General features: G+C 57.4%; 1 protein-coding gene across 6 annotated transcripts in view; it reads left to right on the forward strand.

The window, feature by feature from the left end:
- The window catches only part of CTDP1 (CTD phosphatase subunit 1), a 57116-nt gene that overhangs the window by 25225 nt on the left and 12437 nt on the right, over positions 1 to 19454 (forward strand). For all 6 annotated transcript variants that reach the window (XM_053206091.1, XM_053206087.1, XM_053206090.1 and 3 more), the window contains exon 11: positions 7790 to 7949. In XM_053206091.1, coding sequence (XP_053062066.1) covers positions 7790 to 7921 — 132 coding nt within the window. In that variant the 3' untranslated portion in view covers positions 7922 to 7949. The remainder of the gene's footprint in view (positions 1 to 7789; positions 7950 to 19454) is intronic.

The raw sequence follows: 19454 nt of genomic DNA on the forward strand, positions 1-19454 counted from the left end.
CGAGGTGGACGCCGGGGCCCAGGAGGCCTGAAGACAGGGACGGGATTAGTGGAGATTTTAGAGGTGCTTCTGATAAAGTTCTGGTCAGAGGCTGTTAGACACACTGATGGACCATGGTGCCAGCTTGGCCGGAAGCCAGCATGGCAGCACGAGAAACGTGTGGCCCCGGAGCTGTCGGGGGCAGCCAGGGAGGCCTGAGGGGAGCCTCAGCCCAATGCAGCACCAGAGATTCGGTCCAGGTGGAGGCAGGTGTGAGTGGACGCTCCAGGAGGGGAGACCGGGGCAGGAATGGGGGGGGGGGGGTCAGGAGAACAGGACTCAGTGCAGTCCGCTGGCAGACCACTTACAGGTGGCCACCTCTGTGCTGACCGGCAGGTCACGGGACCGAGTGCACTCGTTCTGCTCAAGGAGCATAGACGGTTCTGCGCCCCCTTAGCCAGCGTCTCCCCTGGGGCGTGTGCCCCGGATCGTGCGGTGGCCCGTGGCCTGCCTCTTACAGGTCTGATCCTCCTGCTGACGGCGAACAGTCCTGGAAGCTGTGGTTGGGAGGCCCCGACACGGTGGCCCAGCTTGTGTGGAGCAAAGCCAAACGCAGGGGCTGCGGGGGCAGAGGTTGGGGTTTGAAGCTGTCGGCACAGCTGGGACTTGGGACAGGGCCTTTTCAGCAACGCTGCTGAGTGTTGGTGCTGAGACACGCCCGGTGAATGTCAGTGCTAGTACCGCACGTGCTGGTGCAGGACACTGGGGTGCGGTGGGAAGGCACGTGGCGGGTGGGAAGGTGGGGCGTGAGCCCCGTGCCTGAGTCCGTGGGGCGGTGGGATGCCGTAGTGCCAGCCTTCCCCGTGTCACGCTTCTTGGGGAGAAGGCGTTTACGCAGGCGGGGTGAGGGGAACGTCACTGGGGCGTGCCCGAGTTTCTTACCCTTTCTCGCAGGCAGTGCTGTGACCCTCTGTACTGATGTCTCCACTGCCAGGCTCAGCCAAGATGGGCTGCCAGGGGTGGTGTTTCCCCTGCACCCTGGGCGGCTGGTGGTCCTGAGTCGGGTCTGAGGGGTTTGTGGACCATAGGACTGGGGTGGGGGTGTGTCCTGTCTTCAAAACTGTGCTGCAGTGGCCTCAGCCTTCGGTGTCCACGCACTTCCTCGTGGGCTGTACAGTTGACAGCCCCCCGAGACCGCCCCGCGAAGCCCCCCACCGGGCCCCCTCGGAGGACCAGCGCCTGACTTCGAGCGGAGCGGTAGGGCCCGTGCCGCTCACGGGGTACGAGCTGTGGGCCTCCGTCAAGCACCTAGAGCCCCCTCCTTGGAGAGGCGTGATGCCGCCCTTGGGATGGTCGTGTGGTTCAGGTTCCTTTCGTGGGTGACATTCTGCAGGGAGTTGTAGCGCGCATCACGGGGCGGCCTGTGCGTTGAGAGTGCGCACAGCACCTGACTCACAGCTTCTGGTCATCTCGTGGTGGAAGGAGGCCTGAAATCCACGCCGTACCGATGTTCACGTGAACAGTTCCTGTTCTTTAGAACCTGCTTTTCGTGCCGTTGAAGGTTCAGTAACAAACCTTTGAGTGACTTGTAAGTGTAGACAACAAACGTTTGGGACGTTTCAGACTTAGGTTCAGAACGGTTTGGGGATCATTCAGCCTTGCTCGAAATCAGCGGAAGGGTGCCAGGAAATCCAGGACGTGGGAGAAGAAGTGACGGGGTGTTGTCTGAGCACACGTGCAGGTGGGGAGTGAACGTGAACAGAGCGGAACGCTGCTCTCCTGGAACGCTGACGGTCGCGCAGCACACAACCGCCCTTCTGTTCCGACACGTGTGTGTGGCTTGTGTGAACAGTTTCAGATGACTGAAAAACCAGCGTTTCAGCTCCGTCTTCTTGGAGGAAAACACACTGAGCTGTGGTTTATTCAGAGGTGGCTCTTGGTGAAATTTTCTTTTTTGAACTTGGAAGCGTGGTTTCCGCCAAATATTAACTGAATCGTTGCCGGTCCGTGTAGGTATGCGGAAGGTTATTAACAGCGACCGTTGAATCTTACTGATCACGGAAGGGTGGTGGGAAGCACCGCTGTTTCCAGACCAACACGTTACCCTGCTGTGGTCGATTCCATCAGGGGCAGCCTGAGGCTTTTTTAAGTAACTCTTGTCACCTTGTGTCAATTGTACTTCCTTTTTTGTGTGTAGGAGACCGTATGTTCTAGAAATAGCGACTGTCGGTAGAATTTATGGATAGTTCTGTTTTCAAAATTGACGAAATGACACACAGGGAAGGTGACGCCCATCTCAGCAGCAGTCTAGAACTCAGAGGAAAGGGGAACAGGAGGGGACCGGGCACATGCGCTCACGGGCATGGTGGGGTTGCTCATGACCCCATGCGTTGTTTCGTCTTTGCGGCCATAGAGTAAGGTCTTCCTTTCCATTGAGACCTGTTTGTTTGATTTCACGTTGTGCCCCACACGCCCGTGTCCGTAATCCCCCCGGCACCCGCGGCCACCTGGACATCCACACCCCCAGGCCTCGCAGATGGAACCGTGGGCTGCGGGGCCCCTGCCCGCTGCCCCTTCGAGGCTCTGGGCCCCCTGCACCTGTGTGTCCAGGGCTGCAAGAAGGAGGGCCCCGAGATCGGTGGCTCGGCGCCATTCTGAGCCTGGAGCCCCACGTAGACCCCATTGTGACAGGCCGCCTGGAGCTGTGGGCGCGGACACCGCTCCGTGCACTTGTCTGAGGCCCTGAGGATTGTGGGTGTCTGTTCTCTTTGTTTTGATGTTTTTGGATCTGGGCTGGGGACCCGCCTAGAGGTCAGAGCTCCTTGGGGCTCTCCCACTGTTGTGGACGTTCGCGAGGGCATTTCTTCTCCCCCGTGAGATACCCGTGTGCAGAGCGCTCAGGGACAGCGTGGGGTAAGAACAGGCTTCGTCCGGTTGCCGGGTGCAGTCTACCTCAGGCTTCCGCAGGCGGGACCCTGGTGGGACCCTGGGGTGCAGCGGTGAAGGGGAGGCCTGGTCTGGGGCAGGGGTGGGGCAGCCAGGACCACAGAGGAGCAGGGAGCGCTCGCCAAGCTGTCGTCAGACCTTCCCTCTCTCCCTGCAGGGATGGGGCCGGAATTCTGAATTCCTTTCTGTTTACCCACCCTTAAGGTGTGTTGTTAGTTGTGAGCATTTGGGGTTTTTTTATTAGAAGTTGTAGTTTGAGGTGACTGTAGACCCACAGGCAGTTGTGAGATGTAACAGCGGCCCTGTGTGCCCTTCACCCAGTTTGCCTGGCATCTTGCAAACCTGTAGGCCCGTCTCACGGCCTACTGGCCTGGCCGTTGTTCTGACATGGTCAGAACCTCCACCGGCAGGGGGCCCCTGACGCCCCTCCCCTTTCCACCCCCTTCCAGCGCGCCCCCCCACCCCACTCACCGCCCCTCCCTGGGGTGTGGCGCACACAGGCGCTGTGTACGTGACCCCCACTCGCATCCGTCTCCACTGCTGCCGCATTGCTGGCTTTCTCCTCTTGGCTGCAGAGTCCTGCTGAGGAAGACAGCAGGGGCGTGTCTAGCCTGGGTCCTGGCCAGGAAGGCTGCTCCCAGCCTTTGCGTCTGCTCAGTCCCTTTCTTCAGGACCCACGCGCAGGGGTGCAGCTGCTGGGCTGTGTGCGGAGCGTGTGGTTTTATTCAAAACCCGCTTCCTCTGGGGGCAGCGGTGCCTTCGTTCCACCGGCAGAGCAGGAGAGACCCTTCTCTGCACCGCTGCTGGCCTGTGGCGTAGACGCCGTATGTCACCGCGGCCGCCGGACGGTGTGCGCCCTCAAGGGACGCGCTGTCCCGACTCGTGGGCTTCCTCAGTCAAGTGTGCGTGTCTCTGGCCCATTTTCCAGCTGGGTTGTTGTGTTGCGTTTAATCATCATCTGTATTTTTTAGGCACTGGAGCTTTGTGAACTGTGAGACCCGAAGGTGTTTTCTCCTGCTCTATGCCTTTGCAGAGTCAGGGAGAGCGGAAGCAGTTTCATTTTGTTGAATCGATCAGCTTTTATTTATCAGCCTTTTTCATGAATTCTACGTTAGGTGTCGAGTGTGCTGGCTCTGCGTGGTCCTGGATTCTGAAGGTTTGTGTCTTGATCTGGCAGTTTCGCAGTTGTACGTCCTGTAGTGAAGGCCATGATCCACTGAGTTTGTGCACAGTATGAGATTCTAGGGTGGGGGTCAGGTTTGTTGCCGCTCTGGCACCCGAGTCAGATGTCGGGGAACCTCTGTGCAGGTCTGTTCTGGGTTCCCCACCTGTTCCCTCGATCTGCACACATTTGGGCCTTTTTTCTTTATTTTTTTTTTTATAAATTTTTTTTTTTTTTTTTTTTTACACATGTATTTGTTTTTGAGAGACAGAGCATGAGCGGGGGAGGGGCAGAGAGAAAGAAGGATACACGGAATCCGAAGGAGGCTCCGGGCTCCGAGCTGTCAGCACAGAGCCCCACACAGGGCTCGAACTCACAAACCGTGAGATCGTGACCTTAGCCGAAGTCAGACGCTTAACGAACTGAACCACCCAGGCGCCCGGGGCCTTTTCTTGATGTTAAGGTGAAACATTTCGTTTTTCACCTTTAAGTATGATGTGGTACCTGTAGTTTTTCTGTAGATGCTTTTCCCAAATTGGGGGAAATTTCCCTTTCTTCCCATTCTTCTGTGAGTTTTTATCCTGAATGGGTATTAAATTTTTCCAGATGCCTCATCTGTACTCATATCACGTGGTTTTTTGTCTTTGGCCTGTCATTCGAATTCTGTTTCTCTTGTTGGCCAGTAACATTTCTTTCACTGTTTTCAAGAGTGTTTTCCTTGTCTTGAATAAGAAGTTTGACGATGGAGTGTTTTAATGTGGATTCGGAGGTGTGTTCTCTTTGGATCCACTCAGCTTCTCGAATCTGGAAGTTTAATGTCTTGCCCAAATTTAGGATGTTTCCAGCCCTTGTTCTTTGAGGACTTTTCCAGTTCTGTCTTGTTTGTCCTCGTTCTGGGCTCCCGGACACCAGTACTGAATCACGTGTTCTTCAGGCTGCTCTTTCTTCCTTTTCAGTCTGTTTTCTCCCTGATGTGTAGACTGAGCCATTTCTCTTACGCATCAGGCTCTGTCCCTTTTGCCGTGACGTGGAGCCCGTCCAGTGCAGTTTTAAATTTTCATTTATCGGCGCGTTTTCGTTCTGATGCTGCCCCATGGCGCTTCCCCGGCCGCGGTGGCTGTGCCAGGCCTTCTCCTGCAGCCGCGTGACCGGCGCTTGGCAGCCTGTCGAAGCCTTTTCATTGCGATGCTGTCCCACGTGCCTGAGAGTCCCCGACCTTTGCCCCTGCAGAGGGCACCTCCCCGGCTGTCCTCCTCCTTCGGCTTGAGGTCTTGCTGTTCTTGGGAGGACAAGGGGTTTTCTTTCTTTTTTTTTGTTAAGTTTATTTATTTATTTTGAGAGACAGTGCACGAGCAGGGGAGCAGGGGTCGGGGGTGGGGAGAGAGAGTCCAAAGCAGGCTCCAGGCCATCAGCCCAGACAGAGCCTGACGAGGAGCACGATCCTGTGAACCGTGAGATCGTGACCTGAGCTGAAACCGAGGGTCACGCTCAACCGACTGAGCCACCCGGGAGCCCCACGAGTGATTTTCAGCTGAAGCCTGGGTGGTTTCACGGCACGTTATGAGAGCCTTGACCTTACTCAAACTTCGCATTTGGCTGTCTCGCCCTGGCTCTGCTCTGGCAGCACGGTGGACACACCTGTCCCTGGTGGGGAGCCTTGGGTCCTTGTTGCTCCTGGGCCAAAGGGTCACCTCGGGTCACCCCCCAGGGTCGCCACAGACACAGGGCGGGTGGGTGTTCATGTTACAACCAGGTGAACGTCAACGTCTGACTCTGACACCTCCCAGCCTGGGGTGAGGGTCTCATTACTTGTCCCAGCCCCAGCCACCAGGGTCTCCACGGACACTGCATAGTCAGGGGGTGCTCATTACCGGCTGGCCCGGAGGAAGATCCTGACCCCCCACTCTGCATTCTCTGAGACCAGTGACGGGGGCATGGTTTGTGCTATTGGCCTGTGGGAGAGCAAGTGACTCTCTGAAGCTTTCCTGTTCCGCAAGGGGGTCCCTCTGTGGGTTTCTCCTGGAGAGATCAGGCCACTCTTTGGGCTTTGTGTCTGCCCGTTGGTGTTTTGCGTCACTGGCTCCTGGCCCTCTTCCGTCAGCCCTCGAGTCAGCTCTCTGTGTTCCCCTGCCGGCGCCCCCAGGAGGATGGCAGAGGCCCAGCTGCCTTCCTGGGAGTAAAGTCAACTTGTGATTCAGAATAGACCGTGAATCTTTTGTGTTTCATTTCCTCTTGCATTTACAGTCTTGTTTTTGGGGAGCTCTGCGAGCAGCATGGCATGGGGGCCTTGCAGGTCGGGAAGAGGGAGCTCTCCGTCCTGGGGGTTTAGTCCACCAGAACTCCCCACGTTAGACGAAACTGAGCCATTACACGTTACCACAGTAAAAGAGCTGTGCGGTAACGTATTAGCTGCTTTCCAAAGGGGAAAGGAACACAACGCTAAGAATGGCTTGTCTTGCCCTTTTGTGACTCTCTTGCTCCCACCGGCCTCTGCACCTGCCCGTTGTGCTCCGCCCTTTGATGGAAACACAGGAGGAAATTCTGCCGCCTCCCGTGTGGCGTGTCGTTGGTGAGGGGAGACGCCCTGGGGGCTGGGGGCCCTTGACTTACCGGCCGATTTGGTGTCTTACGAGATGAAGAGAATCACCCCCTTTCGAGGGATAGCGCCCGAGAGGTAGGCCGGCCGGCGCTCCCTGGTTACAACTGCAACTGCTTTTCCAAAGGGAGACTGTACGTGGCTGTTTTTGGTAGGAAGATAGGAGGCCGTTTCCCGCGGTCGCCCCGGGGGCCTTGGCTGCGGGGTGGGCGGCGGGCAGCGTGGTGTGGACGGCAGTGGTGAGGCTCCGGTGTCAGGTCCTCGTGTCTGTCCCTAACAAGTCCCCCTTTCGTTAGACACGCAGCCACTGCTTTTCTGTGTTGTGGCTTAGACTTCGTACCCGCGTCTTCTTCAAAATCAGGAGGCTTGGCCGCGTCGTCAGTGTCTCAGGGAGCAGACGTGTTGGGCGGTGACAGTGGGGTCGGAAGTGTCCTCGTGCCCGTCTCGGGGCCGTGGCCCACCTGAGAGCGCGTGCTCCGGGCCTGCCGCCGACACGGACGCGTGTGCCGAGGGCGCCGTGAGACGCTGCGCGGCCGGGCCTGGGATCGGCTCCACGGAAGAGCCTTCTGGAAGTGCGCACTGGTCTTTTGTGTTTGTGTTTGATTGATGGGTGGAACCGTGCGGCTGGAATGCTGGATCGCATCGCCTTCCCCGGTGCCCGGGTGGACGGCGCGCCGACTTCAGTCCCCGCAGCCTGTGTCTTCAGTTGGGCAGCTCGTTCTTTCTGTTCTGGGCAGAATAGAGAGACGTGCTGCGTTGGTTTTGTTTTTTTTAAAAAACTCTTGCGGCTTGCTTGACCTTACTTTGAGGATAAGTACCTCTCCTGCTGGTTTCTAGGAACGTGCTCGCTAGCTCTTCACGTCTTGTCCTTCGCTCTGAGCCGAGGAACCCAAGAGCAGCTGTGCTGTGCCGGGGGGGGGGGGGGGGGGGGGGGGGGGGCTAGTGGGCGGGGTCGTCCGCTCTCAGCGGGAGGGAAGCACGCGGGGACCGTGGAGGGACAGGGTGGCTTTTCGTAACTAAGTGTCCTCTGTGCTTGTTTACGAGCTCCGAGTCGGGAGGCCGTGGAAGCGCCTCTCCTCACGCGGGCCCTGTGACGTTCGTTTCAGAGTGGTTCAGCCGCCACCACAGATGCTCGCTCAGGAGCTGCCGGACACCCGACGCGGAGAGCGGCCCGGCCCCGGCGGGAGGAAGCGACAGCCCAGCATGTCAGAGACCATGCCGCTGTACACGTTGTGTAAGGAGGACTTAGAGAGTATGGACAAAGAGGTGAGGCCCGCGGGCACCGCACGCCAGGGGCAGGGCGCCCACCGCGCTCACGCTCCGCCCTCGCTTGCCCAGGGACGCTTCCGCTGGCGGATTTGGCGCGGCCTGGAGTGACGCGTCGGGGCGTCGGCGACCCTGGAAAGCCCGGCCGCGCCCCTCCAGGGGTGCCTGCGCGCTCCCCCGACCCCGCCGTTGGCGAGGGCCCGGCATCGGGCGGGCGGGCAGGGCCGGGGCTGCCGGCGGCCTGCACTGCCCAGCGGGAGATCCGAGGTGACCTCCTGCCCGGGTCACGGGGGCTCTAAAACACAGGTGACGGTTGGCAGTTCACGGTAGGATCTTGTTATTACGCCACTAAACGGTTCTAGGCGACATCGGTGGCGTTTTTCTCTTCAGATCCTTAAGTGTGGGAATAGTAACAATAGGGCCGTGAATCCATTTTGGATTAGAGGTTAAATACGGTAGGGATCTCCGTTTGGGACAAAACAGCCAAAACTGCAGGTAATTTTGTCATCTGCCCGGTGCTTCATCCCCTGAAAGGAGCCCGTCCTGAGGCCCACTGGCCCCCAGGTGCCGTGACCCCTACTGTCCTGCTCCGGCCAATACCCTCGAGGGAGGGGCCCCCCCGTCGGGGTTTCCGTGTGTCTGTAGGTGGTGTGCGGGCGGCATCAGTGCAGAAAGCCACGTCGCGCGTCCGAGTGAACGTGGTGCCTTGTCACGCCCAACCGGCCTCTGCTTGGGACAGAAGCTGTGCGTCGGCCGGCCGGCCGGCCCCACGGCCGCCTGGGTTTCTGCTCCGGCACCGCACCGTGCTCCGTGCTCGTTGCCACCGGTGGGAGGGCCCGTGTGTAGAAAAGCATGTTTTAGTTTATCTTCAGTAGGGGAACGTCAGTGGCACGTTCGGTACAGAATCTAACCGGGAGCCCTCGTCCCTTTCCGTCGCCGGTTTACCTTGCGGCGCTTGGAGCCTGTCTGCAGGTGTGTCGATTCCCTTTCTTGGCCGTTTTTTGAATATTTAGCTGGTGGAGGTGCTTTTTTATTGTCGTTTCCCAAGCGTTTTCTCCGGAAGAATTTCCTCAGCGCTGCTCTTTGATCTCTGGGTCGATCCAGGCGGTCACTGACCCCACAGAGACCTGGGGGAGAGGGCCGCTGGCGCGTGCCTCCCCCGTCCTCCCAGCCACCCTGCAGACGCGCACACACCAACTTGCTAAGTAGTGACAGCTACTTTGGTACTTGTTCCAGGTCAGGGGACGTCGGAATCTTACCGTGAAATGAAAGTGCTACGTGCAACTTTCTGTCACTTTGAGAGAAAGGAAAGGGAGCCTCCGAGCCTTCGATCCGGCTCCTCGGCGGTAGGAAGTGGCAAAGGCCAGAGCAGCCCGGCACTTGAGAGCTGGTGAGCCCTGGGCCGCCGTGGCAGTAGAGGGCCGCGTCCCATGAGCCCCACAGGGAGGCAGGTGCCACGCTCGGGCGCTCACACTCCACCTCCGCTCCTCTTCCCCAATTCCTGGTTCTGGGCAAGCACGGCGGGCCGGAGGCTGCGGGGTTTAGGGGTCGGAAACTGAGCGGCGGGGAAGCGAGCGTGCGTGACCGTGCCCGTGTACGGCGGTGTTCCTGCCCAGCACGTGGCCGAGGCTGGAGAGACCTTCCCGCGCACCTGGCTGCTGGGGGCCCCAGGTGGTCTCGGCAGCTTTGCGCCAGGCCACACGGGGACGTCCTGGGCAGAGTGTGCCCCTGATAGGAGGGATACCCTGGTGTCAGAAGATGCCTGTTGCCGCGTGTGCCCCCTTCTCCTGGAACACCCACGTGCCCAGAGCGGGCCTCAGAGCCCCGTTGTCGGGCAGCAGGAGACATGCCTCTGGAAAGCAGGCACGCTGCCTCCGGGGACGCTGGTCTTGGGCTGCTGCTCCGTGAGCTCGAGGCGGAGGCTCTGAGAGTCCCGCGTGGGCTTGGCCAGGTCTCGTGAGGCGCGCTGCCCTCAAACGGATCTGGGTTCGCCATCGGGAGCGGGGAGCAGAGACGGTGAAAGGGGGAGATGTGTGACGATCGTGCTGCACACGCAGGTTTCAGAGGGTGTCACGGGCTGCAAGGCGGTGGCCGAGGTCTCTGGCCTGTGCCGAAGGGAGGGAGGGAGGGTGATGCTCCTAGGAGACTCTGAAGTAAATCTTTGGAGAGAATCCCGGGCGGCTTCCCCAAACCTGGAGCTGCTTGTGATAGAAAGGGCTCTTGTCTCTGCCGCTGACGTGTGCGACTGCTTTTGTTTTCTGGTGGTCTTTGTCCTTTTGAGATAATTCAGGGGGGACTGCTGTTCAGCGTCGTTCTGGTTTCCGTAGAAATTGGTACGCATTAGAGACTTGGGTGGCCTGCTTTTTGTGCATTCGTTCTCAGATTTATCAGGAACGTTCAGTTGAGTAACCGAATGTCTCTCGTATCAGTTCATTAGTGGCTTATCTGCCAATACTTACTTCAAATACAGTTAGGTTCTAGGAATTGTGAAATCTGCCTCAGGTCCCCTGGCAGGATTCTGTACCCTCAGCAGGCCACTGTCTTACTCAGTTCAGTAAACGGAGGTCCCAGTAAATAAGACCGACCAACATGAGCTTCCTCCGCTGTGACCACCCACTCCGGGTCCTGATGCCCCCGTGCTCACCTGTGCACTCAGAGGCCACTGTAGTTGTATTTTTTTAGTCCACTAGAGGGGGCTCTTCAGACAGCCTGTCATCAGCATGGACAGGTGCTCCGCAGCCAGGGTGTCCCAAGGTGGGGGTCCATCAAAGGCGCTCAGACACAACCTCCAGCCCCCAGCAGCCCCGGTCCCCTTCATTCTGTCTCCCATTTTGTCCTGCCGGAGCTCCGCTCAAGTCACCCAAGAGGCACAGCTCACCGGTGACAAAGTGCTCTAGGTCCTGCAGGGCCCGCCCCTGGGCTTTTGTCCTTGTCACGCACCAGACATCATGCTGGCGTTTCAGACCAGCACCCTTGCAAACCAGGGTCTGAGACAGAATCTTCCGGTTACTGTTTCCAGACAGTCCTAAAACCACAGCAGCGCCCCTCAGCCACGGCCTCCCTTTCCGTAGTTTTGGTCCCACCGCACTCCGGCCACAGCATCAGAAAGTCAGCGGCAGCCTGATGGCACGTCGCACGCCCCTGTCATTTACCTCCCCCACGTGACCACGAGAGGAGGAAGGGTGGGGAATCTACGAGAGACACGCCGCGTTCAGACAGCTGTTCTCACAGCGTCACCACACTCGTCATGTCTTACCGTTAGTTTCTGTTAACCTCTCCCTGTGCCTGACTTGTGGACGAGCCGCGTCGTAAATGCACGTGTAGGGTTCGGGCGTCCACGGGGGGTTTGCACTGTACCTGCACGGATGAGGGAGGGACTGCTGTATACGCATGTCTAGCATGCCCCTTTCTGTTTCCAGTCAAGTCCTCGCCGAATGGTTATACTTTGTGTATCGTGGTTTACACAGCGCTTTCTGCCAAAGCTCGGTGACCTCGCCGTGTGCTGTGGTTCAGACTGACGTGCTGGGCGCGCCCGCCCACGTGTTCATGCCGTGGCAGCAATTCTGTGTCATGCATAAGACGGCGAGCCTTACTTTCTGGTACGGATGCCATGGTTTTGTGGAACGTGTAGGTTTGTTTCTGATGAGTACGCGCGGTGGGCTCACACCTTTCCTGCCTGTACACAGTGGTCCTTTTCTTGAGAGGAAGTGGGGCCTCGGGCATGGGCGTGCTGGTGTCTGGGGCGTTAAAGGGGGGCCCATCAAAGCTAACTGGAGTGTCCCCGGGAGCCACGTGACCCTGAGAGTCCACGAGATGCGTGCACCCTGGTGTCCATCCATGTGAACGGTCTCACCCATTTTATCGGCGGAGGAGTCACACGATGCTGGGGCGCTGCCGGGTGGTGACCTCAGCCCGAGGCCGCACACCAGCACGTTCCCCCCCTGCTTCGATGCTTCGCTCGGTTGTGGGACTCGGGCATCAGGAGCGGCTTCCCACCCCCGATGGCAGGTCTGCCCCATCTGGCAGCAAGTACGTATTCTGAATAAAATAGGCACCTTGTCCATTGGCTTCAAAATGTTGAGATGAAGCAGCTTTATTCCAGAAGCTCCTCAGGACCCCAGCTTTGGGGGCACATGCAGGTGGCTGTGACACGGTTTTAGTTGTGGTCGTGGTTGGTCAGTAATGCACTCGTGTTTTGTCCAAAGCAGGACCCACAGGGTTAATGGAGCTCTGTGCTCTCCCTGTAAGTCCTCCCAGGGCGTCGCGCCCTGCGGGAGTCTGCATTACAGCCTTGGGTTTCCATAGGCGAGCTTTAGTCACGTGTGTGTTTGTTTGTTTGTTTTTTAACATTTATTTATTTTTGGGAGAGACGGAGAATGAGTGGGGGAGGGGCAGAGAGAGAGAGGGAAACAAAGAATCCAAAGCCGGCTCCCAGCCGTCGGCACAGAGCCTGACGTGGGGCCTGAACCCACAAACCGTAAGATCATGACTTGGGCCGAAGTTGGACGCTTAACCAGCTGAGCCACCCAGGAGCCCCACATGTGTGTTCATTTTAAGCAAACACACAAGGGAAGTGCAGAATGGAGGTCTCACTGTCCGTTCCGAGGCTGATGAGCAGTTTTTATGGTGGGATGTGTGGGCTGTGGCTCCAAAGTAGAAAAGTTCCATCCTTCAAGTTAAAATGTACAACAACTTATTTTGAAAGTTAAAAGTTCAGTATTCTATTAAAACAAAATTAGCTTAGGGTCAGATAAGTAAACAAAGCGTTCGCCATATGTAATCAAAGGACCAGTCTGTGATGCCCCAGCACACGTCTGAGAAGCACAGGGAACACTGTGTGGGGAGGAAGAACAAACCAGCACTGGCCCCGGTGCTGGCCCAGGTGAGTGAACCCCTGCCTCCCACCCCAGCCTCCCTGGCCCCTTGTGAGGTCTGCAGCTAAGGTCCACAAACAGGAACAGCAGGGCCCTAGGGGCGCCCAGCCAGCTCAGCCGGGAGAGCATGCGGCTCTTGATCTCAGGGTCGTGAGTTCGAGTCCCTCGTTGGGCCTAGGGCTCACTTAAAAAAACAAAAAAACAAAAAACAGAATTCCTTAGAGAGAGGGAGGGAAGAAGTTGGTTCATGGAAGTCAGCACCATGCAGCAGGGAAGGCCAAGCGATGCTAGTGGGGGTTTTGAGCATTTTTTTCTCCTGTGTCCCCGGCTCTGGCCCTCATTTTGGAGGGATGTACGTCTCTCCCCCAGGCTTTGCTCTGGGTCAGCCCCTGTCATGGAGCTGTATTGCCACTCTGGAGTAGGCACCCAAAACACAGAGGGTCTGGGGACAGGAGCCTGTGGCCCAAAGCATATGGAGGCTCCCTTCCCTGCCTCTTAGCCCCATGGGTCACCCCAGCCACACCATATTGGGCAACAGCTCAGGGTGCTCTGAGAGAAGGGCCCCCCCAGTCTGTTCAGGAGCCGACCCGGGCCCCAGGCTCACCTCCAGGAGCACAGACACGGAACACACCCTGAGAGGCTTGGGAAAGACAGCGTCCACGGAAGCTGAGGCGGAACTTTCTGTCTTACCCACTCTGATCAGGCTAAACCTGCTACAGTGCACGCGTGTGTTCCCAGAGGCGGTAAGGGGGTGCAGTATTGGAGCGTCCGGGGCACAGTCTGAGTGAGCAGCAGCAGGCACCCACACAAGCCAGCCCGGACGTCGGGCTCTGGAGACCAGCACCTTAAGGCATCTCAGTGGCCAAGCTCCCTGGGGAGAAGGGAGCAGCCTTGGAGCGAATGCAAAACGACGAACGACGGTGGGAAATTCAGAACTGGAAAATACGCTGTCTGTACACTTGTCCCCGAAACTGGCAGGAGACAGTGCCGGTAGGAGGAGGAAAGGGCCCACGATCAGGGCTGCAGCTGCCACCTGAGGCAGTGGTCAGAGCAGCGGGCACATCTGGTCGGCATCAGAGCTTCACTCAGCGTGCGTGCGGGCCGTCCGAGTCCCACAGAGGGGGAGGAGACGGGCGCGAGACAAGACTCTTGGAGGAACGGTGCCCGAAAACCTCCAGGCTTTGGTGAAAGGCATAAATTTACTGGTTTCTGATGCTGTAAACTGGCTGGCCCGTCGTCGGATTTCCTGAAAGCAGAGTCACGTGTTACACCTGTGTCTGCTCCCGGCTCCCTTCTCCCCGGAGCCACGGCAAGCTGCGTGGGAAAGGCCGCGTTTGAGAAGGGCCCCGCGGACTGCGTCTGGAGAGGAAGCCCCAGGCAGGGACGTGAGGGCAGGGCGTGTGGTGGGATTTGGTTTTTGTTGGCCAGAGATTACTCCGAGAGTTACTTGAGGCTAGTCACGCGAGGCCAGTCCCGGGCGTGGTTGAGCCGAGTCATGTGGGTCTGATCCGGGGTGTCTGATCCCGGGTGTTGTGCGCGCGCTCTGTTAGCGGTAAGTTCTTGCAGAGGTTTAGCTGCTTGTTTTCACGACAGCCTGGGTCTTTTCCTCTGTGTGCAGCCCTTTGGGCGGCGAGGCTCGCCTTATGAGTGCACAGCCTGGGCAGCCTCACGGTCACCGCTGAGCGTGATCAGGCACAGAGGTGGGGCAGGGGCAGAGACGTCTCGGTAACTTTTGCCAAGTGACCTTTCTGTTCACACGCTTCCATTTGGAGCAGGTACTCACGGACCCACTAACACAGATAAGAGATTCAGGGATCTCCATGGGCAAGCAGGCTTCCCAAAGTCTTTCAGCAAAAAAACCACTGTGAGCGAATTCCTCGTGCCTTAATGTGGGGTCCTGTTGCGTTCTAGGAAGCAGCAGCTCTGTAACTAATGTCATGAGCTTCCCAGGGATCTTGAGATAATTAACAAATACTGAGCTTTAGAAACAACACCTGAGGTTGAAGACAATAACGTGAAGGTAGCTTTTTAATACTAGGATAGTGTGGACATACATCCCGATTTATTTCTCGTGTCCCAGACTGTCCTGTACACTCCATGAGGTCAGTCTGGGAACAGGCACGCCGCACCGAGGCCACGGAGAAGGAGCTGTGGCCGGCGGCCGCGTGCCCGGCTCCCGGGCCGCTACAGCCCAGAGAACGGCAGGCTTTGTCCAGGCCTGGGCAGGCTGGGGCAGAGCACGTGGGCTTGGGCAGCGCTGCCTCTGTCCCCTTTTCTCTGTGTCATCCTGCGGGAAAGTAAAGCTTAATGTGTCTAAACACCATTTCAGTTTCATTAAGAGAGAAGGTCGCCTGTTGGAGTGACTGGGAAGCTTGCACTTGCAGCCGAGCAGAGATGTGCGCCTGTGTGGCTGGTACCTCGTCCGGTCATTTAGAGTAGCCCGTTCATACGTGTCTCTGCACACACGTCTCCCTCCATCCGACTCGCGACTATCCCGAGTCACCAGGACGCAGGGTTGTCCACCCCTAGTCCCAGCCAGCGCATACAACACGGTCACTTTCGCATGGCCCACAGGGGATTGTCCGGGGGTGTCGGGTCCCTGTCTCTGCGAGTTCCGCCCCGGAGCGAGCAGGAGGGGTAGAGGCTCGTGCGGGACCCATGCCTGTTTTGCAGGGTCCCCACTCCTGGTGGGCTGGGCCGCCCACCTTTCCAGACGTCTGTTCTCCCACACCGTCCCCCTCAGCTGCCTTAGGTCTCCTCAACTCCTCGTGGGCCTGCGTCTTCGGGTGAGTGATGGGGACAGTTTCCAGGGTGCTGATGTGATCCGTGTGGGCCTTTGGTTTGAGAGAATTCAGTAGTTAATTCACCACAATATGAGGTGTTTGTCTTTACACGCTTGTTTTTCAAGTCTTTCTTAAGATTCTGAAATATGTATTCTCCCAACTTTTAAATAGTATATATAAAGTAAGTTCGTTGCAGATTACTGGTTTTCAAAAAGTGCGTAGTTACCTTTTTATGAGAGAAAGCCCTGGAAAGGTGTCCATTGTTCTGAAGCAGATACATCTATGTGAGTGAAACAGAACGAGGGAGAGCAAGTTGAAGCATAACTTGAGTACGACCAGATTCTGACATGTAGCCACAATTTTAGCTTGGCCGTGCAGGATGTTTCTGAACCTTCCAAACACCTGGCAGAGCGGGCACGCGCGTTGGTTGGCCGTCCGCCGCGCTGGAGGAGCGAGGAGACTTCTTTCCGGTCAGCGGCACTGCTGACGCTTTACGGGTCACTTCGCGGCCTCCGAGGCAGTGATGGTACTTTGGTGGTCAGACCTAAAATACCTGATTTTTTAAGTTCCTGTCTTTCTCTTGAAAAGGTATGATGCAGAGTCAAAGGCCTGAAATGTTTTCAGAGGAAAATTTAATACTAACGATTCTAATAGATTCGTGCATCAATACAGAGTACGCACAGCCAAGTGAATATAGCGGTGACACCTGAACGTAGCTGCTTAGAATTAGCTCTGTGCTTTCTGCTAAATTCCTTTAGCTCAAACCCCGTGTGTCACCTCCAAGGACGTTGCAGTGAATAACCTGTTGATGAAGCTGTTGCTTTGTTTAGTTAGCTGTTGCTACACTGTTTCTGTATTGGATCGAGACCCGAGACCTGCATGTGAGCTCCTTGGGAGTATGTGACCGACGGATCGCCGGTCTGGGGTTGAAGCTGCTCCATGTCGGAACGTTCCCTCTGTCAGTCACAGGCTTTGTCCCTCGGTGTCCCTGCGGCCTTGCGGTCCTTGCAGAGCAGCTCACGGCCCCGTGGGGGTGCCCGCTGCCTGGGAGGGGAGGTGTGAGCAGCCCCGTCCCCGAACGGGACTGGCGGGGGGCAGGAGGGCAGGCCCTTGACCCTTTTTGTAAGGAGAGGCTGCAGTTGTCCGGCCTTGCCGGGAGGTGGGTCGGGGCGCCACCCAGTTGTTGGTGGGAAAAATCAAAGTTTTCGTGAGTTAAATACGTCTCACCACCTGCCTTTCCTTGGAAAGGAATATTCTTTCCTGGAATAAGCTGAAAACCTGGTGTTTCTGAATTAATGCATTTTTTAAATTTTAACATTTAAGTTGCCATTACATCCCTGTAGTTCCAAGTTCACAGAGTCTAAAAGCTGCCGTGAGAGCACCGTCAGGGTTCCCACAGACCCCGCTTTCCCCCTGGCTGTGGCCAGTGCCAGGTTCCTGCGGCAGGTGGGCTGGCCGTTGGGGAAACAGCGCCCTCACACCCAGTGGCTCTTGTCCTACCCACCGGCCCATGCTGAGCTGTTGAGACTCGTCCAGGAAAGCACAGCACTCCTCTGCTCTTGCCCAGGTGTGTGGGGGCCACACTGAGTGGCTCCGACACTGCCTGGACCCGCACACCCACACCCGTCAGATGCCAGGCACGAGGGGGAGGTCCCGGGTTGTCCCCCATACTTGTGACCGACCAGCTGCGAATTGGGGTTCCATCATTTGCTAGGGCAGCTCCGGAAGTCAGGGACACTCTTGCTTACGCTGAGTGGCTTACCGTGTCATAAAGGATGTGACAGGACACAGGGGAACGGCCAGATGAAGAGCCCGCTGGGTGAGGTCCCAGCGGGTCCTGAGCGTAGGAGCTTCTGTCCCCGTGGAGTTGGGAGCGGGCCACCCTGCCGGGACGTGGGTGCGTTCGCCAACCCAGGAGCTCCCCGCACCCAGCACTCTGGGGATCTTTGTGGAGGAGGCGAGATGGGTCATGAACTCAGTCTCCAGCCCCCTCCCCTCCCTGAGGACGGGTGTGGGGCTGCAGGCCCCAGGCGTCTGCTCTGGCTGGGCTCTGGTGACCAGCCCCATCCAGAAGCCCACCTGCAGTTGCCTCATTAGGAAAAAGGATGATGCTGTCAGCCATCAGGTTGAAGGGGCTTGGGGGCTCTGTCAGGAACCAGGGACAGAGACCAATAAGCATCTCCTCCTGTTGTACCCACTTTAAGCAGCTTTAAAGATCAGATAAGGGGCGCCTGGGGGCTCAGTCAGGTAAGCGTCCGACTCTCCATTTTAGCTCGGGTCATGATCTCACGGTTCATGGTTTCGAGCCCCACGTTGGGCTCTGTGCTGACAGCACGGAGCCTGCTTGGGATTCTCTCTCTCCGTACCTCTCTGTCCTTCCCCTGCGCACGCACTGGAACTCTCTTGCTTTCTCTCTCAATATAAATAAGCAAACTTAAAAAAAATACTTTCAGATGAATGAAAATAAAAACCAACAAAACATACCAAAGATCAGATAAACTTGTTAAATACTGATCCAGTTCAAGGTCATAAAAACGTTACTGTGTTGGCTTACAGGATTTTTGATATCACTGCTTTTTCTGAGTAAAGTTTCTACACGTAGACTCTGTTACTCAGGTATTTTGGGGGGGGGGGGGGACATCTTCAGCTCTGAGTCATGGTACTGAGGGCTGAGCGACGCGTAGTGTTAGTATGGTCGTCTCCAAACTCCACTTTGTGCTGTTTTAAATAAGTTGATGTTACCATCTTGACACAGTCTGGCACTTCTCAGGCGTTCGTCCGGGTGTTCAGGACGTCACAGAGGCGTTGCCTCAGAGCTTCGGAACCTGGGAGTGGAGTCCAGAAATGTCTGCCTGCCGGGCTCGGCTGCTGTGACCGCGAATGGGTCTGTGAAAGGCTGGCTGTGCTGCCCGTGGGCTGTGCGACCCCCAGCCCACCTGACGGGGGGCCGTACAATTTCTCCATCACATATTAACTTAGAACCAAGAAAAAGAACAGTATCAGCTGCACCAGTGAAGCATCGCTTTCTGAGAAAACAGTGTTCCAAGAGCGGAATTGGAGGCGGGTGCTCGGAAACCCAGAGGAATCGGCACGACGCGTGACGTGTCTGCAGTGGCCGTGTGCTGTCTCCTTTTCTTTCCCTTCTTCTCTCATGTCCACCTGATTTTTATCTCATCCGGTGTCTTTGCTGAAAGAGTGGTGGATCTGAGAGAAAGGCACGGAGACCAAGGTCAGACAGGTGGAAAGCAGGACCCAGTCTAGAACCCCATCTTCTGTCTCCAGGCTCCCCCGAATGTGGCGTCACTGCTCCTTCCGCCATTCGACGGCTGTTAGGAGGCAACTTCCATCCCCTCGGTGGGCGTCCCTGGGGGCCCGGCACTCGGGTTGCTGGGCAGCCGACCTCCCCCAGGCTGCAGGGGAGCAGGGAGCGCTGACCCTGGGCCATGGCCGTTAGTTCCCGTCACCCTCACGTGGCACGTCCGTGAAGGTTAAATGTGAGGTCTGTGGGAGAAAAGAAGCACCCTGGAGCAGGCAGGGGGACGGGCACCCTCTGTTGAGCCTCTGGGGACACAGCTGGGCCCCACTGGCAGCGGCCGCCATCCCCCTCCCCAGACTCCAGAGTGCCTCCTGGAACGCAGTCGAGTGCGGCTTCCTGATCATGAGCATTTTAACAGAAAGCTTCGATTCTTCACCACAGCGTTCGTCAGCGCACTGGAGAGAGAATCCTGTTAGAGTCTTGCCGCTGAGAAGTGACTGTCGGGCTGTCCGCATGTCCTGCCCCAGGGTCACACTTGGGGTCCTGGGATCCCAGGAGGGCCCCCCCCCCCCCCCCCGCTAGAAGGACGGCC

The sequence above is a fragment of the Acinonyx jubatus genome, chromosome D3 (assembly GCF_027475565.1).
Source record: "Acinonyx jubatus isolate Ajub_Pintada_27869175 chromosome D3, VMU_Ajub_asm_v1.0, whole genome shotgun sequence".
Lineage (NCBI taxonomy): Eukaryota > Metazoa > Chordata > Mammalia > Carnivora > Felidae > Acinonyx > Acinonyx jubatus.